Below are 24,723 nucleotides of genomic sequence, written 5' to 3'. Positions count from 1 at the left end.
GAACAACACAAAATACCTCATACCCGATACAGTAGGCTCTCTAGAAGGTCCCCAAACATCATAATGAATTAACTTAAAAGGAATAACCCTTTTATTAGAAATACTAGGAGAATAAGTAGCACGATGGCTCTTGGCCAAGACACATGTTTCACAACTCAAAACAGACTCATTCACACCAATAAATAAAGTAGGCATGGATTTTTTCATAAGACTAAAAGATGGATGCCCTAATCGGCGATGCCACAACCAAATCCCACTTAGCTTGTTAGAATTCGAAGTCAAAGCGGTGCAGGACTGTGTTCCTGGTTTCTCCTCTGCGTATGTCTGATCCAGATGGAACAATTTGCCCCTCAGATACCCCGTCCAATTATCTCCTTGGTGAGAAGATCCTGAAAAATCACATACATGGGATAAAAGGTTACAGAGCATTGAGATTCAGTATTCAACTGTGGGACAGATATCAAGTGATGAGATAAGTCAGGCACATATAAAATGTTATGGAGTTGTAAGGTTGGGGTAATACGGACTGACCCTGTCCCTAACACAGGAAAAGCCTCACCATTGGCATTTGTAACATAAGACACTGATGGGGAAGACAATTTAGTAAAATAAGATTTATCATAAGTTATATGATTAGATGCACCAAAATCAATAATCCAAGTATCAGAACCAACAAAGTTAGAAACCTTTAAAGCCATACCAATCTTACCATGACTAGCTATAGAGGCTGTAGGAGTAGTACGTCTCGCCTGCTATATGATGACCCTGTCCAGCCACTCCATAGAAATCTGGTTCTTAAACTAATTGAACAATAGCTGCTTTCGCCTTAGGACGATAACCTTGCCTTTTAGGTTTAAGGTGCGGGTTCAGTTTCCAACAAGTCTCTCGAACATGCCCAACATCATTCCAGTAAAAGCATTGCGGATGAGGGAGATTGGCAAAGCCTGATGGAGGTCCTTGCTGACGAAGTGAGACTACACTCTGTTGCTGGAGAAAAGGTGCTGGTGATTTTGCTTGAATGGCTAGGCTAGACACTTCAACTTGTGCCTGTTGAAGACTGTCCTGCCGAGATTCATCTTTACGAATGTATGTAAAAGTTGTGGTCAAGCTAGGAGGGTCTGACATTCTGAGCAATTCTCCTTTAGCACTGTTATGTTTCGCATCAAGTCCTCTCAAGAATGCATGAACTCGCTCAAGCTCCTTTTCTTTCTGGTACCATGCAATATTTTCTTGATTCTTGATCTTGCAAGGACGCTTCTGATCAATTTCAGCCCATACATTCTTTAGCTTGGTAAAAAACACTGACACTGGTTGCCCATTTTGTTGCATTCCTGCAGCTTTGTACATCAATTCATGAACCTGTATAAAATCAGACTCATTTGTATAGAGATCTCCTAACGTCTTCCATATTGCCTCAGTAGTTTCACAATCCTCCACCATCTGTAGCACATCATCAGTCATCGCTTTGAATAGCATTGCCATTACAAATCCATCATCATTTTCCCACTTAGCATAGGCCTCCACATCATCTTCACTAGGAGCCTTGATTGTTCCAGTCACATGCCCCATCTTGTGCATCCCACGGAGATACACGGACATAACCCTCTTCCATGTTCGGAAATTGGTACCATTGAGTTTGGTACCCCCGAAAAAACTACCTTATGAGCTCTTGACAGAGACCTCAACCTTCGAGACCTCATTGATCTTGGAAACCTGACTTTCTCTATTATCACCCATCGAAAAACAACAACAGACCAATAATACGCAGCAGAATCAAGAGGAATTTGATTTAGAACCTAGGCAATGCTTCGTGGAAATCAAACTTAGAGCTAGGAAAAGCAATTTCAGGAAATTTGGGTCAGGATGCACGGATTCCGATCAAATTATGATCGTCGTCGGGATTGGTGATGCTGTGCGACAGCGAGCTGAGGATGGAATGACCTGGGAGCGATGCGAAGCAAACGCAAAGATGAGGACGGCAGTCTTTGGCTGAAGATGAAGCCGATTGAAAAAAGAAGACGTCTGCTCAAGTAGTGAACGACGTCGTTTAGAGACTAACCAAAAACTGGGTTCTAAATCAACTATCTTCCTCGGATTGAGAAAAGACTAAAAGGAAAAAACGAGACAAAGTCCTTTTCGGATCTTTTCTCTGATACCAAGTCAAATATAACGATATTGAGAGAATGAATTGTCTGATACTACATTCAGCTCACAGTGGAGGTATATAAAGAAGATTACAGGAATACAACTGACTTACATCTCTATTCTCTACCACACATAGAATAGGTAAGTACTAACTACGGTATAACTACGATATATTACATTCCTAATGTTATGCCATGAATTACATTCCTAATGTTATGCCATGACTCACGCTAACAAAGGGGGCGAGTCAGGTTTTAATACTTGAATAGGAGTAGACGATTACCATGGGTCTATTTAACAATGACGTCAAGATTTATGGTGCAATGTATTGCCTTTTTGGTTCCTCTTCCTGCCTTCCAAACCACAATTCACTATTGTCTTCCAAACTACAAAAATTATATAAATTCCAATCTTGTCATTGTTATATTTAGTCGAAATGACTAGATCATAAGCACTGTCTTTAGATTGATACTTGAAAATGGACCCAAAATTTACAATTTGAAACGTGATGCATATCTGTCTAGATCTTGATTATTACCCTAGTGGAAACGTTAGGTAGATGTCTAAGCAAATATGGAAAAAAGAGCAAATTATGAACAATCTTTCGACTCTATTTTCCCTTCATATATGAATGATGCGTGCACATGATGCGTGCACAAGTACATGGTACAACTGATCGAAATGACTAGCCACTACGGATATGAGTCTAACACTTGGCAACTATATATCATCATACTTTTTTAACCTTTAATTGATGTCACTAAATTTTATTTCAAAACCTAAATTTGTTAGACTCACATGCTTATTTTTCTAGTAGCTTCTTAGTATACTTACGAGCAATAGTTGCCCGCGGCTTGCGCGGGAACTGGTTTAATAGATGATAATGTGATTGATACAAAACTGAGAATTTCAGATCAAACTTGATGTATGTACTTTAATGAAGCTATAAATTGAATACAATGTTCAGTCGGTGTTGGTGTTGCTTGCTGAAGAGCAATGCTGGTCAATAGCTGGTCTCTTAATTTGGTCGATGAATTCTGCCTTAAATTTTCATTCTCGCTCTTTCTATTCACAATCTCCAACTTCAACTTCTCATATCTTTCTGCATGAAAAGAATGATAGAACCGATTTATGATCTATGTATTAGCTTATTTACTGCAAAAATGATAGAAACCTGAATTTTACCATGGAAAACCTTGAGAACATATATTAGCTGTTCATGAATTAATGAGGTTAGCTTATTACCTAAAATGTGAGCAAACCAGATAAGGTTGTCGACAGTTGGCCTTTCAACAGTACGCTTCATTTCCAAGTGTTCTATCAGAAGCTTATTATCTAAAATGTAGGCAAAGCAGATAATAAATAAATATTAGAAGACATCTTACCAGTCAGCTTTCTTATGGAGTTCCTTTGTAGTCACGGAAGAATGCAGAGATCGATAATCAAAATACATGAACTTAAATTTTTTGCACAGGAGGTTGAGTTTACCTTGGTGAAATAACGTTCAGTCTTATCAAGGAGTGGACCTAGGGGAGTTATATCAGATTTGACGCATCAAAATGACGCAGAATCAGAACCCAAAATAAAACTTTAAAGAAACAGGAACCCAAATTTTGTACATAAACTTGGACAGAAAAACGAACTGGGTTTAAATTTGTCATTAAGCTGAAACTTTGCTGCGGGAATTATTGTCGTATGATCATAATAGGACACATTGCTCATAAAGACTAAATCTCCACATTATCTTCAATAAATCTCGTGTAACCAAACATTGAAGATGCTTTTGTTACCCCCAGCAATTAGAAGTAAACCATAAAATCAATCATATATTCAGGTGATCAGATCTGAAAAATTTTAATATTTGAAAGGGATGCTGCTACAGAAGCATCATACAAAAGGAAAGAATGGTATTGAGGCTGTTGAAAAGTAATTAGAACCTCTTAGATGAGTTTATAATTCTGTTCTTTTTGTCAGCATCCACCTTGGCTGCTGCAGCTTCTTTATCTTTAGCTACGGTTTCTCTCTTTATTTTCATAGACTCTGCTCCATGGCTTTCATCAATGCATCAACTTTTTTCATCAGCATCTAGAAGAGTCATAATATGCATTAGTACATTTTGAGAGACAGAGACAAATAGTGTATTAAGAGAGTAGCAACATACCTTTGTTTCTGGATGACTGAAAGATGCTTCAACACCAAATCACAGCATCGCTCAATCCAGCTTAGGAACTGATAGTATTAAGCCAGCTATAATTAATATTAACACAATCTATTGCCTTGCATGAGATATTCTGTACTTCCAATTTCCAAGTACTAATTAAAATGCATGCACACCAGAAAACCTTTTAATATGTAAATTGGTATTTTTGGCAAAGTTCTATATGCATGTATCAAATGCTCCATTTCACTTCTGAGGTTTTTCTAAATTTTAAATAGGGATTGACATCATAAGTGCACTTATGATGTCAAAATTTTAAATAGGGTCTAACAGATCCTTAGGCAATCCTTATCAGCATTGACTATAGCACTGTATGCTTGGAGCTTAAATTCTAATTGAACATTGCTCACCATTTGTAAGGTGCCAAATTGATTCAAAATCAGTAAAACCCCCAAAATCAGCATAATTTCTTATACACATCAGTTGGTGACTTCAGGTATAAGCTATTAAGTTTGTAAAATACATAATCAAAGGAAATGAAAAGATTTGTCGACGTCAGCTCAAAATAATCACAGCTTAGTTCCCAATCAATTGCACAAACAAATCGATAGAGGTAATTTCAACTCACATATTTCCTCTGAAATGCTAGAAAACTCGAAATTAAAGTAAACAATTTGAACCCTGGTAGAAGAGAACTCACATCTTTAACCAAGTCATTATCAAACAAATCAACAACTTTCAGCTCCACTTCATAGTTATCATCTTCTTCCTCCTACCACAATATCCATTCATGAACGTAAATTACAAACAGTGTACAGTAGTACAAATTACAGTAAACAAAACTTCGAAAAAAGAAAGAGGAGAAAAAAAAATATTACCTCTTTAAGAGCCTCCTGATTCCAGAACATCTCGTCCTCTTCAATTTCTTCATCTAGTAACTTTGTCGTCCTGAAATTATCGAAAAAGTTAGCTCTTCGCTACATTCAAGCTTGTCCTCAAATAGCCAATTCTCCAAAAGATGCTTCTTGTTTTGATTTACAACCAAACGTGACAATTCCAATGATTCAAAAGTGTTGAGTTTCCCTATAGTAACAAAGTACTGCAACAATGGTGGTGTTTGCCGAGCTTGCACAGGAACACCGTGCAAGAAAATTAGATGAGCAAATTAGTTCTTGCTACAAAGATTGCACATCATATAAATGAAGAACAAAGTTCCAAAACAATTCTTGGAACTGCTGGACAACCTGAGCAAGACAGCCACACAATGTAGTATTAAGTTATCACTAAGTGCACTCGTGAGATGGGACCCCTAGTTTATGCATACTCATTATCAGTTATTTCTACCTTCCTTTCAACAGATTTTAAATTTGCCTTCATCCTAAAACCATATCTTTTCTTTTGAAGAGACCATTGTAAAAAGATGTAGAGAAATGAATTCATGGGAAACACAGATATGCGCCCCATATAGCGCTTATTAAAGAGAACAAACAATTTAACAGAATGAATATTTCTCAATCAATTTAAGATACAAAAAAGCCGATAGCTCTGCATTTTGCGACGCCAACAACTTGTCACCCTTTGCTGCATTACACAAAATAACAAATTAGAACACTGAAAGCAAATCAGTCCCATGAATATATAACCAGCAAGCTACAGCTCAAACTCGTAATTCCTAAACATTAAGTCATAGACTGGGAAACATCATGTCATGTTTTCAGCATCCCAAAGATGCGTATTATGGCATTCAAGTCTTGAACCTTCAAACTTCCACCTAATCCGACTGTAAAATTAATTTGAGTTAGTCATATCCCTATATTCAGTTTCCAGACACACAATTATGTTCTCCTCCCAAGTTTTCTTACACAGTTCCAAAAGTTCCAATTGATACCTTCAAAAACCAACAAATAAAAACCAATAAACAAAACAAAAAGACTCCACCTTTACTTCATTTTCAGTAATCAAATTTCAAATGAACCCAACCCAATATATAGTTCATTTTCATGCTTAATACCAGTTGTGCAGTGTGAATATATAGTTCCAAATGATACCAAATCCTATCAACATGCAATGTATATTCGTTCTCTTTGTCCCATTTGGGCCCTTGAAATTAGGCATGCGATCATATGATCGGGTTTTTCAACCAAAAGCAAGTAAAATTACCTCATTCTCATTGCCTTAGACTGAAGCACAAACCAATCCTCATTGTTTGATAAATTGAGACCGGAAAGTTGAGAATCTTAGAGAATCGCAGCAATTGAGAAAATACAGCGAGTGTTATACTCCTAGTTCCCGGTTTCCATTGATAGATGTCATCTGATACAGGATTCATAAGATTGATATAAGTTGAATTCAAATGTAAATTAATACATAGGAAAATACTCCTCAGCTCCATTGTCTACTTCAGCCTATTGTGCACAATTAAACAATAACTCACATAAATAGACTTCAAAAATTAGACCAGTTAGAAATATTTGGCTTTTTGTCAATGCCTACCACTTTTCAAATTTCATAGACAAATCTTTGATTATTTTTATACCACTGCTGTATGTCTTTCCCTCAGTATCTTTATCTAAGTCCTTACTAATGCAAGAAAAAGTGAATAGCAATCTTTACTGCTGCTGTTGTTATGAATGTTGACAGTTTGTTACTAAAGTGAGTAGACACTGAACCCGAAACAAACACCAAATTTACACGAAAATAAAGTTTAGATTCAGCTTTAAAAATAATAATGTTCATAAATATCAAAACAATATTTCAAAACAGAAGGAAACACACTTTTTCAACGGTTTCACAACCATTTCCGCTCTCCCGACAAAATGCAATTTAGAACAATGACGTAGGCCAAAAAAAAAAAGATTTCTTTTATAATTTGTAAACGCCATATCCATGTAAAGGACAGACAATACCATAGCATGAACTCAGGCGCATAATCCAAAAAAAAAAAAAAAGGGGAAAACTGAATCATCAAATAACAACATATATTTCACACAAACGACAGAACAGGATTAAAAAAAATGAAATAAGTAACAAACACAATCTAGAGATTAAAAACAACATTACAAAAACATAAAAGAGGAAAGAGAAAATGTCACCTGATAGAGAAATGCCAAAAGTGAGACTCAACTTCTATCAACAGTCCGCACCTATAACAGCAGTAAATTAAAAACTTTATATATAGGTAGACAAACCTAATCAAAATCAAATGGAGAAAAATACCGAACAAAGCCATTTAAAAAGGGCACTACCTTCATTTCAAGGACTAATGAATTGCCTATTTCTATACTTTGGTTCAATCAATCAACAAACTTGCTGATAGTTTTCCTGAAGTTTGCTAAATTCAAATCCTCTCAGCACAACAGGAGCATTATTAAGCTCGGAAAGCAAAATAGATATAATTAATATCATGAAATGACTAACAATAGTTTAAAAATCCAAGGGAAACTTTTATATTAACCTCATTATCCAAGCTGATGTTATTAATTAGTTTAGCACATGGAAGTGTTTTTTTTTCTTTTTCTTTTCTTTTGATGACATGGAAGTCTATGGTATATATAAGGGTCATGAATGTATTTCCTTCTCTTGGTCTCAGTATTTAAGTAAAAATAGAGAGTTCTAGTATGTACAGAATGCCATAGATTATTATCTTTGACTTGTTCAACTGAGTGTGTTTATGAACCCATTTTTAATTCAACTGTAATTCTGTATACAACTCTAGAATGTAGAGTGTAGAATAAGGAAAGCAGCACTAAGCAGAATATGGATGAACTGGTGTTTCAAATTCCCACCTACCAAATAGTTCTTTGTGGCAAACTGATACCGTATTCAAATAAATAAGCAAAAACATATAAAAAATTCCAGAGAAATGTTAATCTTCTAAATGTCAATATTTACAGTACATAGGATCAGAGACTTTCCTTTTAATACCAGCAGTATACAGCCTACAGGTTTTTATTCCATGTAATCAACTAACAAATATGAAACAGAAACAATTTGCACTATATAATCCGAAACAGCAGAAAGAAATTGCACTCCCCATTATGTCCACTCACATAAAGAGCTATTGTAGGCAATGACTTCTGTATTCATTGTTACCCCCCAAAAGCAATTAACCATTTCACTTTCTTTTTGTTTTGACAATAAGTGGGGGTTCTAGATAATATATGTCAAACAATACATCTCATTTTAATGATACTCCACCATAATAAGCGGTGTTCAAGCTACTCCATTCCCAGGAATTCCTTCATACTATGCACAAAGAACAATACAATTCAGTCCATATACAATAAGCTTTATGTAAAATTACTATCTCCCACCCAGAAACCTGATCAAAGGCATCTGCAACTACACACACATGCTGAAGATAACAACTTCAGACCTAAATCAAATAACTCTTAGGGAAATTGACCATCTCCAACCACAAAAACCTAATCAAGGGCATCAAAACACTTACCTTGACCAGAAACTTTTTATTACACAAAAGGCACTCCACTCCTAAATTGGTCCAATTGAATACACAGGTGCTGCAAGTAAACCAAAAGCAACAAAAGATCAAGACTTTGAGAATCAGATTTAGAAGTTTGAAGCCTTGAATGATCATATGCGAATTGAGTTAAAAATAAAAAATAAAAATAAAAAACTCACCTTTCAAAGCTACTGACTGAATATACCAAGAATATCCCTTCTTCATCTCTACACTGGAAATCATCATAAAAGAAAAGGGACTTCAATATGCCAATTAAGGTACCCAACATTATACATGTCAATTATGTGCTTTCAACTACCCATTTTAAAAAGAAGTAATAGTCTAAAACATAAGAAGGAGTATGGTTAAACGTCTCAGTTACTCTGTATACAAACATACATATATGTGCATACCCAGAAGAAATTTAGTTTATTTGCTCAAAGAAAGAAGATTATTTTCATTTACATCCTAATATACAAAATACACAAAATTTAGAGACACAAAACTCAATCAAATTAAACCACAATTTTAGACAACTGAAAGAAACCGAAATCAAACACACACCTCTTCTCCTGCTGAAAGCTCTCCCCCAAACTCGATCAAAATTTTAGCATCCACCTCTCCAGAAACAAACTCAAACCTTCCCCCGGAAGTCCACCACAATCTTGGATCTCTCCTCTTTCTCTTTCCCACCCCAGCGACCTACGATGACATCAAATCAAAAATTCAAAATCCGAAATTTTATATCAAATCTCGCAGATAAGCTTTGAAAACCAAACCTCTCCTATTCGTTTTCAGCTCCATTAATAAGTCACGATTTGACCATATTTGATATATCTGTACTGAAGTGGGTAAAAAAAAAAAAAAAAACTGCTCCAATTTGGTGGTGAGCTCATCATGCAACCTTGAATCTCCATGGAATTAATTGATAGTCATCAAAACAATGAAAACGACCAAACTCTATGAAATCATTCACAACTAATCTAAAGCCAAAACCATACAAATCAAATCACCAAATAACAAATCGAACCATCGTCCACTTAATTCAAAATATCCAAAAACAACTACCGTCCTCAAAAACATCCAACAAAGAAGAAAAAACCCACAAAAAAAAAAAAAAAAAATCAAACAAATACCTTCCGGCCGGTCTATTCTCGGCGAGATCTTCTCCTCTTTTCTATTCTTCTTTTCCGTCTTTTCTCTTCTTTTGCTTTTTTTGATCTTGATCTAAGTGGCTGAGTTTCAAACCCGACGGTTATCGGCGAGATCTTCCCCTCTCTTCGATTCTTCTTTTCCTTCTTTTCTCTTCTTTTGCTTTTTTTTTTTTTTCTTGATCTGAGTGGCTGAATTCCAAACCCGACAACGATCGCTATCCAACACCGAAGACATGAGGCAAGGGTAGAATAGTAAGGGAACTATTCATTGCGTGCAATAACCAACAGCACGGAGGGCACAATCGCCAGTCCACTATTCATTCATTTTGTCTTTTGTGAAATCTACAGCAACAGTGTAGTTTAGCTTTCGTATATTGTAAATTTTATTGCAGATGAATCAGACCACGACAAGAAAAAAGGCAAATGAGTATTATATTCACTGTGCGATTCATAAACCCACCAGTTCACCACCTGATTATATAAGCGTCTTTCATAGACTAAACTGATATCAAGGTCCCTCTAAGATAGACCACACTGGTTTTGTTTTTGAGAGCAGAAAGTGAATTGAAGAAATGGAGGGTTTAGAATCTGAGGGCAATAGAAATGGAGCTCCGGCAGTTTACTGTGTCACCGGAGCCACTGGTTATATCGGGTCTTGGTTGGTGAAGACTCTGCTTGAAAGAGGCCACACTGTTCATGCCACAGTCCGCGATCCTGGTACTCAGTTCAGCTCTCACTTAAATTTTCTTTGTTTAAATTTGATTTTCAAGTTTTAGTTTTCTTCTATTTCGATCAGTCGGGAAAAAAGAAAAATTAGTTTTCTTCTATTTCGATCAGTCGGGAAAAAAGAAAAATTAGTTTTCTTCTATTTCGATCAGTCGGGAAAAAAGAAAAAGAAAAAAAAGAAATCATAGTATGAACACCAATAAACTCATCGAATTAAGTGGTGCAAAGAGAAATATAGAAGGACTTCGATTAGAACCAGCTTTCTGAGGTTGGTGAAGTGTTTTGATTCAAACTTGAATCATCAATTCTTTGCGCGCGCAGTAGTCCTGGAACTATCCAATGCTACAATACAAGTCAATCATATATGTATATGCATGTGTATTAGTTGATGGTGTGATCATAGTTCTGAACTTTACTAACATGCCTGAACTTTGTGTATAATGCACGGATGATCCAGACATTTAAGAATGTTGTATCCGTGTGTGGATAGTGGACGGAAACGTATTAGATGACTTCCGGCCACTTTCCAATATGTCACTTTCCGATAAATGATGGAATCTATAACTCCATCAATCAAAAATTTCAGTAATTGCAATTTTTATTGTTTGATTGTATCTATTTAGGATTTAGAATGTATAATAAATTAAGAAAGTTTTTTTTTTTTTTTTTTTATCAAATAAGAACTTCATTAATAATAAACTGCTTACAACGAGTTTTAGGCGACATCTCTTATACAGAAATGGCCAATAGACTTCACACTGGAACTCTATAAAGACTGACTCTAAACTTGCACTACAACTATATGACAAAGACAACAAGCGCAGGAGCAGTGAATCTTTGACAGCTCACCTCTTGTCCAGCCAATAAGAACTCTAAGCTGGACAACTCACTGGTGTCAACACTAACTCACCAACCAGAGTCCTCCTGACTAGCTTTTGATCGACCAAGCCAACACTCGTTGTGACCTAAACCCGACCAACAGAATTCCCGGACATTCGGACCTGAGACTAAAATAAACCCCACACCGTCACCACCAAATTGTCAACACCATCAATCCACAACTGCCCCAACTCGCCATCGCCGCCGACCCAAAACCAGACAGGAACTACCCACTAGAAGGCCATTAATGCTCGTCTATGGCACAGCCAGACTTTTTCGCTGACCCAAAACCAGATAGGAAGGACCCACTAGAAGGCCGAAGTGAAGATTGTCTCTGCCACATCTTGTAGTACACTCGACCCGATAGCTAACACCTAACACCTAACACAACTGGAAACAACAGCTAATACCACACACCAAACCTTGGTTGTGCCTTATTACCAACAAAACAAAAACAAAAATAAAACCCAACCCTAAACCCTAAAAAGACTGAAAAATAAAAAACCAAATAGTCCAGGCCGGACCCAAAAAGAGGGCCCAAGCCCGAACCTTGACCCAGGAGAGAGGACGACCATGGGAATCCAGCCAAGCCTGCCACAGCCTCCGTCGCCAGACGACTTCCTACACCGCCCCACCGCAATTGCTGGACCGCCGCCTTGAACCGATTGCCATTCCCGACGAGCCAAGATTAATGCGCGGCATCCCAACCAAACAAACCCAATCCCAGATCGGATCCGAAAATTCCAACCCAGAACAGATTGAATCGATTGACACAACGCCCTGCCTCCAAGAACACGCCACCACCGACTAACCTTCGATTGGTACGACCGCACGTCACCACGAGCATGTCACAGCCAGCCCTCTGATCCCATGACGCCAAACTAGTCTGCTGCTGAAGCCATCGGATAGCGAAACCAAGCCTGAAAACTGCCATGAGCTCCTCCTCCCTCATTGCACCAACTGCCACCACGACCCACACAGAGTCAACTAAAGCCTGTCCGACGACGGCGCAAGGGCTCGCCGCCGGACAGGGATGGAACTCGAGAGAGATAGTTTTAGGGCTTACCTCCACGACACAAATTAAGAAAGTTTAAAACAAATAAAAAACTAAAATAGAAAAAAGTTTTGTTTTGAAAATAAAAATTGAATACTGCAACCTATTTTGGTGGAAATTTAAGTGGGGAATTGAGAGAATGAATTCCTTCATTTTTTTCCACAGAGAAATTTAAAATTTCCAATCTAAAAATGCCAAACGAGGGAATTGGTTTCTAGGAATTATGAAATCCTTATTTTCAATTAAATTCTATCATTTTTTTCCTCATTCAAATACACTCTATAGTATAACTAATTAATAATGGAAGGAAGAAAAAAAATCACCTAAACCCTAAAAGAAGAAGAAAAGAGCGAGATACTGAAAGGGGACAGTTACTCTGTATCAAGATCAATTTCTTCAAATCTTAGCTCATGAATCCAAGTTTCTATTATACCATTATCTCTTGTGTGAATCTCAGCTAGATAAACATTAGAGCTTCCTTTTATTTTATTTTCAATAGGTTCATGCTTCCATCATGAAGTAATTTGTGGTTTTGGCGGTAAGATTCCCTTATAATGGTTTTTGGTTTTGAAGTCTGCATTTATTTCTGGGATCTAGGGAACATGTTGGTGGGTATCATGTCTGGGACTTAAAGAAGATTATATTTCTGTTAAGAGCAAGGTTTCAAATTTCTCCGAAACTACCGAAATATTTCGATGGAATTCCGTAATTTGGAAGTACCGAAACGAAATTCATATGCTATATCATTTCCGTCAAGAGTTTCCTGAAATTTTTCAAAATTTTCCGTACATTTCCGCGAAATTATTAATTTCCAAAATATCTACACACACAAAATATATTTAAAAATTCACACTGAAATTTTGTCCGAAATTTCTCCAAAATTTATGTGAAATTTGTATGCCACCGACAATGAAGTTTTTTACGTATATTTTCATGAGAAAATATGAAATTTTGATTTTTTTTTCAATCAAGTTTAATACAACAAAAAACCTTTTTGCTTTTATCTGCTACCAAAATCATTTCCAAAATTCATGTACTTAAGAGCAGTATTGTATGATTCTAAATTGTATTTTTCTAATTATTAGTGAAAAAAGCGTGATGGCCAAGCCTCCTATAAAAAAATGTAAATCACATTCACATTGTCAATATACATCACAATTATAATTACATATAGATAAAACACTAGTTTAGCAACCTACTATAGTACTAGTTAATTACTCGTACATATTAAATATCACAATTCTATTATAAATGTATAATTTTAGAGAGACTACATTGTAGATAGGTTTATTATAGGTTAGTTTAGTCTATGTAAAAGTTTCATTCAAAAATATCATTTTATAAATGCAATTAATATGATTTCTGTATTTTCAATTGAAATCAAAGTACCGAAATCGAAACTGAAATCGAAACTGAAATCGAAATTTGAAACCTTGGGTAAGACTAGTAATACTCAAACAGTGCTTTTATATGCATTGTCTGAATTCAACTTGTACGCCATTTAGTGTGAAACAATGACAATTCAACTTGTACTCCATTTAGTCAAGGTTGAGTGATCTATATATTGTGGAACAATGACAATTCAACTTGTATGCCATTTAGTCAAGGTTCAGTTAGTCAAGGTTCAGTGATCTATATATTGTGAAACAATACAATTCAATTGAGTTCCAGCTATAAAAAAAAAAAAAAAAAAGTAAATCACATTCACATTATCAATATACAACACAATTATAATTACATATAGATAAAGCACTAGTTTAGCAACCTACCACAATACGTACTAGTTAATTACTCGTACATATTAAATATCACAATTCTATTATAAATGTATAATTTTAGAGAGGCTACATTGTAAGTAGGTTTATTATAGGTTAGTTTAGTCTATGTAAAAGTTTCATTCAAAAATATCATTTTATAAATGCAATTATATATGATTTCTTTATTTTTAACCGAAATCGAAACTTTGTCCAAAATTTCCTTAAATTTGAAGTACCGAAATTGAAACTGAAACTGAAATTTGAAACTTTGGGTAAGACTTGTATTACTCAAAAATTGCTTTTATATGCATTATCCGAATTCAACTTGTACACATTTAGTGTGGAACAATGACAATTCAACTTGTAAGCCATTTAGTCAAGGTTGAGTTAGTCAAGGGTGATCTATATATTGTGGAACAATGATAATTCAACTTGTACGCCATTGACAATTCAACTTGTATGCCATTTAGTCAAGGTTAACTTAGTCAAGGTTTAGTGATCTGTATATTGTGGAACAATGACAATTCAACTTGTACGCCATTTAATCAAGTTTGAGTTAGTCAAGGTTGAGTAATTTATATATTGTGGAACAATGACAATTCAACTGGGTTCCAGCCATAAAAAAAAAAAAAAAGTAAATCACATTCACATTATTGATATACAGCACAATTATAATTACATATAGATAAAAACACTAGTTTAGCAACCTTCTATAGTACTAGTTAATTACTCGCACATATTAAATATCACAATTCTATTATACATGTATAATTTTAGAGAGGGTACATTGTAAATAGGTTTATTATAATTACATATAGATAAAAACACTAGTTTAGCAACCTACTACAATACTAGTTAATTACTCGTACATATTAAATATCACAATTCTATTATAAATGCATAATTTTAGAGAGGTTACATTGTAAATAGGTTTATTATAGGTTAGTTTGGTCTATGTAAAAGTTTCATTCAAAAATATCATTTTATAAATGCAATTAATATGATTTCTTTATTTTTAACCGAAATTTCCACCGAAATCGAAACTTTCTCCGAAATTTCCTTAAATTTGAAGTACCGAAATCGAAATTGAAACCGAAATTTGAAACCTTAGTTAAGAGTGCCTTTTGATTGGGTCTGGGTTTCTGTTCGGATGTCTAGGTATTTGAGAATTGACTTTCTGTACTACCTACGCCGGAGACCTCATCAATTACTTGTTAATGGCCCTCTGCAAGTATTATACAACTAGCTTAAAATATTATTGATCGAGGTACCCGGAAACCCGGAATAATATCATCTCTTAATACTATGTTGCAAGCTTAACCACTTGAAATCAATCGATAGTATTGCAATCAACCATTTTTCCAACTACCTTCCTCTTCTCTCTATTCTCACACGCAATCATTCAATTTCCGACGCATAGACACACTCACAGAATCAGCTTCACAATCTCTCGCGCTTTTCTTCTTCTTCATCTTCCACATTTCCCTCTCCCATTACTCAATCGTGAGTCTCCTCACATTTCTCTCACACTTACCAATTTCTAATCTTTCTTTTCCGTTTCGGAAACGATTCATAATTCTACTCCGATTTTATCTGTTTCGCCTATTTCTGGTTTTGTTTTTGTTATTTAAATCGAGCAGAGTCAGGGTTTTTGTCACCATTTATTTTTTATGTGTAGTAGAGTCATCATCATTTGTTTACATTTATATATGACGGAGCTGAAATGAGTGGGGCAGGTGATACCTGAAATTATTAGTAATTAATTTTGGATGCTGAAACCACCCCACGTTGTTTTTTATATTCAGAACTCAAAGTCTCAAACTATCAATTTTGACGTGTTGTCTAGTTTTCATCACAGTGCATTGAATCGAGTTCTTTTTTTTTTTTTTGAATGCATTGAATCGAGTGCATTGAATCGAGTTCTTAATGTTGAAGATCTGTTAAATGGTTTGGATTCTAACTTTTTGTAGTTTAATCTGATATTGTGTATTAGGGTTTGAAAAATAGAGAAGCGTGTTGATTGAGCTATTCTTGTTGTTCGCATAACAATGGTACTTGGGATAAGAGCAAAGAACCGGAAGACTGCTGCGGTTGTTTAAATTAAATCAATCAATAGTATTGGCATTTCTTTGATCAAAGAAAAAAAAAATTTATTCAATAAACTTCAACGGTACAGAAAGATGTCTTCAGAATAGTAGACATCAAACTCGACAGGATAACAAAAACAACAAGCCTCATGATTAGCACAAACCGAAGCCTCACCGCCCTAGAGTCATACGTACTGATCTTGTTCATGCAATAGTTAATGACCAGTTTCAGTTTATTGCCAAAATAAAAACATGACCGGCCAGTTTCAATTGTATATTTAAATTATTTAGGAGGAGATATAAGCCAGTTCATAACCAATTTCGACTCCATGCCAATATACCGATTATCTTCTATTCTACAGGTTTTATCTTTTTGTTATATAATCTGTATGTATTTTTTTTTTTTTTTAAATAATAATCTGTATGTTATAAAAGCTTAATGATCAGTTACAACCCAATATCACAGCCAAGTGTTTGCACCTTCTATCATTGTGGGTCGGCACTGACCGGTTGAGATTATTCCGAGCTGATTTGCAAGAAGAAGGAAGCTTCGACGAGGCTGTTAAGGGATGCGATGGTGTGTTTCATGTTGCAGCATCAATGCAATTCAGTGTTCCTGTGGAAGAGAACATTGGTATATATGAATACTTCATCTGCTACCTTTTTACTACAAAAAAAATAGCACATGATCCTGCACTTACATAACTTGGTTGAGCATAATACTAATTTTCCTCTCAATTTATTTTTGTACCTCTAAGAGGCTTATGTTCAATCAAATATCATCGACCCTGCAATCAAAGGAACCTTGGACCTCCTCAAATCCTGTGTGAAATCGGGTACCGTGAATAGGGTTGTGCTTACCTCTTCTATCAGTACTTTGACTGCCAAAGATAGCAGTGGAAATCCAATCTCTGTTGTTGATGAATCTTGTAAAACTCCAGTTGATCGTGTCTGGGATGCGAAAGCAAGTGGATGGGTAATTCTTATTTCTTCTGCCTCTTTATAGTTTGATTAACTTATACAAATCTACAAACATGAGAAACTTTTTTCTTTGACAGGTTTATGCTCTTCCAAAGATCCTCACAGAGGAAGCAGCATTTAGATTTGCAAGTGAGAATGGGATTAATCTTGTTTCAGTAATAACAAGTACTGTTGGAGGACCATTTCTCACTTCCAATGTTCCATCAAGCATTCGAGTTCTTTTGTCACCATTGACAGGTAGTTCCTGACCATGAAAAGCTCAACTCTCCTTTCTTAAAATGACCAAATAATGCGTAATCCATCACAAATCGTAGAGTGAGATATGATGATTTCAAAGCTTGTTTGACGATCACAAACGTGATGCCTGTACAATTTGATGGCAGTTACACAGAAAGTAGGGGAACATGCTCATTAACAATAAAATAAGAACTATGAATACATACATGCTGATATTATCTGACTTTAATTTATTTACGTAGGTGACTCTGAGCTCTATGGGATATTAACTGCTGTAAATGCAAGAATGGGATCAATTGTATTAGTTCACATTGAGGACATATGCAATGCCCACATTTTTTTAATGGAGAATAATGAAGCAGAAGGAAGATACATATGTGCTGCCAAAAGTATTCCAATGTCTGAGTTGGTTCTTTATCTAGCTCAGGCATTTCCTTCCTCAAATTCACGGAGGTAGTTATATATTGTCTGGTATATATATATATATACATAAAAGTTTTCGAGTAACCCTAGCTCTATATGACTTAGATGTTGATATACTTAAAAATTCAGATGCAGGGTTGTGGTGGAGGAAGAACAGAATAATCCAGCACCCTCTGAGATATCTTCAAAGAAGCTAAGTGATTTGGGTTTTAATTACAAGCATGGAGTAGAAGATATTATTCACCAGTCAGTTTCTTCTTGTCTGGATTTTGGCCTTCTACCTCGTACTGGAAATTGTAACTAGATCTGTAAATGGACCGGATTTGAAGCGGATTAACCTAAATCCTAATCCGTTTAGTAATAATAAATTTCAATCCGACCTAATTCGTTAACCCGGCGGATTGTTGAAAGATCAATCCAAATTCGTATCCACCAGATTAACAGATACCCGATCAACTAATCGGTCTAATCCAATATGTTTGTAATAACGAATATTTTTAAATGTTAATAATAATATTAAATTTGTTGTAGAGAAACTGAAATTGAGAGGAATTTGGCTGTGTATTCTCATTGATAATAGGGGCCTCTTTATATAGAGGATTACAATGCATAGAATCTCAATCATACAAGGAAAGTAATCGTACATTGAATAGGAATCTAGATCCTTCTAATTTAACCCTATTACCACTAGGTCAAGTAACCTAGAGTTTGGGCCAAACACAAATTAGGGTTTACTTGAACACTCCCCCTTGTGTTGCCCAAACGTGGTGCTTCTCTCGTTGCCTCGTTAAAAACCTTGCCGAGTAACAAAAACCCAGTGGGACAAAAATAACCTTGGTCGAAGGGGAAAAAGAGCACAACACACCCTTCACGTTTCGAGACCATACATGTAGACATCTCCCCCTGATGTCTGCATCTCCCCCTGATGACTACGGTCATGGGAGTTTGGATAATTTCCGCAAATGATGCTACCAACATGTTTCTCGAAAGTGGAATTTAGGCAATGACTTAGAGAGCAAGTCTGTCACACTGTCCTCAGATTGAACCTAGTTCACTTTGATCTTGAGGAGAGTCTGTTGTTGCTGATTATGCTTGGCGTTGTCGCTTTTAATGTAACCTTGCTTCATTTGTTCAAAACAAGCAGCATTATCCTAAATGCTCGTAGGCTCATCTGTGGTAGACTTCAAACCACAATTGTTCGAACATGCGTAACTATGGATCCAATCCATATACATTCACGAATCACTTCATGAAGAGCAATGATCTCTGCATTGTTCGAAGATATAGCGACTAGGGTCTATTTCTGTAGACCTCCAAGATATCACGGTCTTTACCCATGGTGAACACTTAACCAGTTTGGGAAGACTTTTGTGTGGGTCAGAGAGATACCTAGCATCAGCAAAACCTTCCAAAACGCTAACTTCGTTTTGGGATGGGGAGAGGGGACGCAGGCCGGTGTTGGCGGCGTTCCTGGTGTGTGATGGGTTCGAATCCATCATCTCTCTATAGGGATAAAGCATGTCCATATCAATCGTACATCTCAAGTCCGAAAGATACCTTTTACACCAATCCAGTGGCATCGCGTTGGCGCACAGCTATACCTTAGCTAACAAGTTTACAACATATGATATGTCTGGTCTTGTGCATTGAGATAAGTACAATAATGCGCCAATTGTACTAAGTAAGGCACTTCTGCCTCTAGCACATCTTCGTCATCATCCTTTCGCCGAAGATGATCATTTTCAGGATCAAGACTACGGACGATCATGGGGGTGCTTGAAGGTTTGACCTTGTCAAAATGCCTAAGCATCTATCAACACGATGCTCAAGTTCCAAACCGAGACATAATCGTGTTCTCCCAAAATCCTTCATTTCAAACTCGGATTTCTAGTGTTCAGCGGTTTCCCTTAACTCTTTAAGGGCTTCTAATGAAGATCATGTCCAACATGAACCGCGATAGAATCCGAAACTTGTTATGGAAACGCGTGGGCATATCCCTTCCCAATCAAGTAGTCATCTTAGTGAGCGTTTCAACCTCTTTGTAAAACATGCTCCGTGGTCTAGAGCCACTTGACTTGGGTAAATGAAGTTCACCATGAACCTTCATGTACATTCCGTATCTAGATCCCCTAAGATACGTAGTGACCACATTTGTAAGTTGCATGTTCAGTTATTCGGAAACTACCAAACTGATAGGGTAGTGGAGTGCAATAACATCCATTACGAGAGAATATGACTCATCGTAGTTGATTCCAGGGCGTTTTGTGAGAAGCCTTGTGCTATAAGACGAGATTACCATATCTTTTTCTCACCACGCTTTCTAACGAAGACCCATTAGTCAATAGGTTTTATGTTAGGAGGTGTTGGTATCACTAGCTCGAAAACCTTCCTCTTCATTAGAGAATCCATCTTAACCTGGATCGCATCTTTTCCATTTAGGCCAAATTTCTCTACGTTGGCATTCATTCATCAACGGAGCGTGGTTCGATATCATCAGACTCAACAAACTCATGCGCAACGAAATGCGCAACTACATCATCAATTATGATGGAGTTTCTATCCCACATCTCATGTACACTAGTGTAATTTTCATAGAGCTCTATATTCTCAGGAATAGGTTCTGACGTTGAGGCGTCCCCCAACGATAACCATAACCCGGAAGATACTCATGAGACGAATTTTGAGTGTCGATGATCCAAGGATTGGTTTGTGCCAAGGTATCCTTCGAACCCACGGGCCTCCCATGCATCCTAGCTGGGGCCATGGCCTGTAACGCCAGAGTGCCACACTCTTTGGCGTTGGCGCCATGCCTACCTCCGTGTAGGGTGGCGCTACGTCCTCTCGTAGGGACGTCCTTCCTTGCAGGCATGTTTGCAGCATATTTGTGTGATCTCGTCACTTTAGTAGGGATTGAGATGAGACATAGTGGGGACATGCCACGACAATTCCTGTCGTTCCTGCTGAACATCTGTGTTCTTATCTCCCCCTAACGACGGGAAGACTGTCTCATCAAAGTGACATCCGCAAATCTAGCGGTAAGGAGATCGCCATGCAAGGGCATTAAGTGGCGGACGATTGTTGGAGTCTCAAATCCAACTGAGTTGCTCATTCGTCTGTAAGGACCCATCACAGAGCGCTGTGGCGGCGCGATTGACACATAAGTGGCAGACTCAAAGATGCATAAGTACGATACTTGTACCCAGTTACTAGCTGTAACGCAGAGGTAGATTGAGTGGCGGTGGGTCATAGACGAATTAGCATAGCTGCATGCGATATTGCATTACCCCAAGCGGATATAAGGAGATTGGTGCGCATTACCAATGTCCGGACTACCATCGTATTCGTTTCCGCGAGACCATTTGGGTGTGTTCATGGGAATATATTGTCCAACATTAGTCCCAATGCAATAACCATCGAAAGTCTTCGATGTAAACTCTCTAGCATCGTCAAGTCCAATTGACAGAATATGATGATCTGGGGAGTGAACCCGTTGTTGTATGATATGTGCTAGGAGTGTAGCATAAGCAGCATTACAGGTGGACAATGGCACAACACGGGACCAGCGTGTTGGCATATCAACCAACATCATGAGATATTTAAACGTCCGTAAGTTGGTGGAATCAGTCCACAGAATCCCTACGGATTCTATGTAAGAACATAATGAGTATTTTCATATCCTTTGCGTAGGACGGTCTCAGTCCTAATTTTCCTAAGGAAATGGCTTTGTAAAATGAGCGAAAGGCCTTAGAAGCAACCAATGAGAGTTTTGGTTGGGCCTGAGCGTTTGAAACGCATATTGAAGCAAAGTTTGTGACTACATCACCCATCATGGTGTCATGACCATGGGAAGTGGCAGCCATGGCGTTATAACCATGGGGATTGACATCCATGGCGTCATGGCCATGGGTAGCGCCATATATGGCGTTGTCACAAGGGACTTGGGCGGCCATATGGCGCCCCAAGACAGCTGCAGTGCCAGATGCTGCAATTGTTGCGGTCTTGCTAAGTCCAGGAACCAATTTTTGATTCTTGCTTCATTTCGCTCGAGGGTGTCCATGTGAAGTCTTTAGTAGACAGATCATCATATCATGACCAAGGTGACTTATCCTGTCGAGACAAAGCCAATATGTGTCTAAATCCAATAGATCTTCTCTCATAACTTTATTGGATTTAATAGCTCGAATAGTGACATAGAGTCCACTAGAGAGACACATAAACTTCTCTAAGATGCGCCTTCGTTCGCAATCATTAGAGGCATTGCAAAGGAACTCATTTCTGTTCTCTACATGCGTTTTCGCATAGAATCCGTTGGCTATCCATAGGTGCGAGTTGCCCTAGGAGCGTAGAGAGTTTCTGTGACATTAATCAAGGTGCCATTTGGCAAAGAGAACTTGGGCTATTCCATGTCCTTGAATTAATACTGATGGCCCAGCCATCGTAGTCACAAAGTAACATGCTCATGAATCAAAATGGAGTAAAAAAGAACTCAAAATTTTATTCATAAGCCAACGGAGTACATCATTGTCTCTTAACCATTAGGAGAATCTAATCCAAATGCTTAGCTAATGCAAAACAATGGTAGTCGTCTAACTTCTTTCGGTAATTCCAACGCAAATGTGACCAGGTGAGTAGGGAGATGTCGGTGGAGCAAAGCTCGCTTAATTAACACTTATCTCAAAACCTTCCTAGACATCACATTTACATTGAGTACGCCTACTTTGAAGAAAGACTAAACCATAGGCATCTACTACAAAAATAATATGGCAATTGCCTACATCTCTTGGAAAATAAAGACTTAAACAGAATTGGCGATCTATTGATCTCAGCCAGATTCGTTGTCTTCAACCCTTCACTCTAGATCATCTTCTTGATCTTCTAGTTCTACATAGTGAGCTTCTCTTACTTCACAAATATGCTTTGTAGGCGGTGACAAGTTCTTCACGAGCTCTACAAATGTGTGCCCAATGATCAGACACTTCACATTGAGAACATACATCTCTTTGCTCAAACTCCATTGATTGAGGGGCTTTGAAAGCGTCATTAAGATGGCTCTTAGTGTTGGTGGAGCCACCAACATGGCCAGAGGCGTTTCCTCCCTCTCTCTTTCCACGTTGACCTCTTCGGTTCCGTGTTCGCTTATTTTGGCGATTACCTTCCCAAGTAGAGCGATTATATGGACCAGAAAGTCCAGAAGTATCCCTAATGTTAGGGTTTTGCTCTTGGCGCCTTCTCTTAGGGGCGCTACTATAATTGGATTCCGGAATATGCTCTATTTCCACGGATCTCGAATTATAGTTCTTCACAAGGATGTTGTCATACTTTTCAGCGACATTCATAGCTCCAATGAGCTCATGAAACCTTGTGATCCGTCCTGCAGTAACATCAATTCGATAGTTCTTAGCAACCATCAATGCAGAAACGGGGAAGGTAGAGAGAGTCTTCTCAATCAACATCGCATTTGTGATCTCTTTACCACAGAATTCCATTAAGGATTTAATGCGAAGTGCTTCCGAGTTGTAGTCAATAACTGACTTGAAATCATAGAAGCGGAGGCTATGCCATCTCACTTCTAGGTCAGGAAGCAAGGAGTCACGGACGTTGCCAAATCTTTCTTCTAGTGAGACCCACAGCCTTCTGGGGTATTCTTCATTCATACACTCGTATTGGAGCGAATCATCCATATGACGAGTCATTAGGATGATGGCTTTCGCCTTATTTGCCTCTAAGGCTGCTCTATTAATTGCTTCCAAAGCTTGAGCTTGCTCAACAGTTAGCACGTCCTGGCTAGGCTCGAGAATCGTATCCAAGATTCCATCGGCCTTGAGATGCTGGCGGACATCACGAACCCACCTGTGATATTCAGAGCCAGTTGTTCCCAATGGAGCAAAGTCCAATTTGTTCAGGTTACTCATCCTGAAAGAGAACAAGAAATTAGGGTTAGTTTCGGAGCGTGAAAGGCTACCACGAAAACATATAAAATTTCTAAGCGTAGTAGCTTCCAAGAAATTAGGAATTTCCGAGCGTAGTCGCTTCCAAGAAATTCAATTCCAAGAGGGGTTGGATTAGATCGAAACAATGATGTGTTTGTGGTCGATCATAACTTCTCAACAAACTCTAAGTTTGGAGGACTCTACAAGCTCTAAGCTTGGAGTGAGCACGAACCCCCATAGTTCGGCTTAATTTGGTCTCCCCTATGATAAAGAAAGGGGGGTAGAAGAATGGATGTTGGAAGTCCCCGAGAAAAAGAAGATAAAAGTAATAAAAACTTCAAAAACGGGAACCTTTAGAAAAGTTTACCTTGAAAAATTGCCGGAAATCTTGACCTGAAAAGTTGGACGGAAAAATGTCGCCGGAAAATTGGCCGGAAAAGTCATCGGAAGTGGCCGGAAAAAGGTTGACCGGTCGTTGACCGGAGTTGACCGGGGAGCTGACGTGGTACTGGTGCTGACGTGGCTGCTGACTGGGCGTTGACGTGGCAGTGCTGATGTGGACGAGTTCTGGGCTGATGTGATTTGGGCCTAGGGCAGCGACTATGGGCCTGAGGTCTGCTTCTGGGCCTAGGCAGATCTGCTGGGCTGGGCTTCTGCTTCTGCCTCCTTTTTTTTTTTTTTCTTTCTTTTCTGCCAGTCCGATTGCAGTCTTTTCTGGTGGCCGGTTCAG

At 37.7% G+C, this 24,723-nt stretch overlaps 1 protein-coding gene and 1 long non-coding RNA gene across 7 annotated transcripts; one reads left to right on the top strand and one right to left on the bottom strand.

Annotated features, from left to right (window-relative positions):
- Positions 1-2,972: 2,972 nt before the first annotated feature.
- LOC133734724 (uncharacterized) lies at positions 2,973-10,103 on the bottom strand. 6 transcript variants are annotated; one of them, XR_009858540.1, is made up of 13 exons: positions 9,902-10,103; positions 9,330-9,467; positions 8,945-8,997; positions 8,754-8,823; positions 7,396-7,446; positions 6,464-6,616; positions 5,182-5,884; positions 5,004-5,075; positions 4,307-4,374; positions 4,083-4,230; positions 3,634-3,671; positions 3,391-3,480; positions 2,973-3,247 (listed from the first exon to the last, which is right to left on the bottom strand). It is a non-coding gene; the product is annotated as an uncharacterized LOC133734724 (long non-coding RNA). The 6 variants fall into 6 exon arrangements; XR_009858538.1 differs by having other exon boundaries at positions 3,634-4,230; XR_009858539.1 differs by having other exon boundaries at positions 3,391-3,671.
- Positions 10,104-10,258: 155 nt separating this feature from the next.
- On the top strand, positions 10,259-18,590 carry LOC133734723 (putative anthocyanidin reductase). Its single transcript, XM_062162336.1, has 6 exons — positions 10,259-10,636; positions 16,889-17,056; positions 17,181-17,398; positions 17,481-17,640; positions 17,883-18,093; positions 18,193-18,590. Exons 1-6 carry the CDS (start codon positions 10,492-10,494, stop codon positions 18,365-18,367), a joined length of 1,077 nt encoding a protein of 358 aa, XP_062018320.1. The 5' UTR covers positions 10,259-10,491; the 3' UTR covers positions 18,368-18,590.
- The last annotated feature ends 6,133 nt before the right edge of the window (positions 18,591-24,723 follow it).

This window comes from Rosa rugosa, chromosome 2 (assembly GCF_958449725.1).
Source record: "Rosa rugosa chromosome 2, drRosRugo1.1, whole genome shotgun sequence".
NCBI lineage: Eukaryota > Viridiplantae > Streptophyta > Magnoliopsida > Rosales > Rosaceae > Rosa > Rosa rugosa.
The sequence above is the reverse complement of the archived record's forward strand: the minus strand, read 5'-3'. Positions and strand labels throughout refer to the sequence as shown.

Excerpts from the sequence above, each read along its gene's own strand:
- LOC133734723 (XM_062162336.1), top strand. The coding sequence starts at position 10,492 with ATGGAGGGTTTAGAATCTGAGGGCAATAGAAATGGAGCTCCGGCAGTT. Across the intron at positions 10,637-16,888 it reads TGCCACAGTCCGCGATCCTG|CCAAGTGTTTGCACCTTCTA; the intron begins GTACTCAGTTCA and ends CCAATATCACAG. Across the intron at positions 17,641-17,882 it reads TCTTTTGTCACCATTGACAG|GTGACTCTGAGCTCTATGGG; the intron begins GTAGTTCCTGAC and ends TTATTTACGTAG.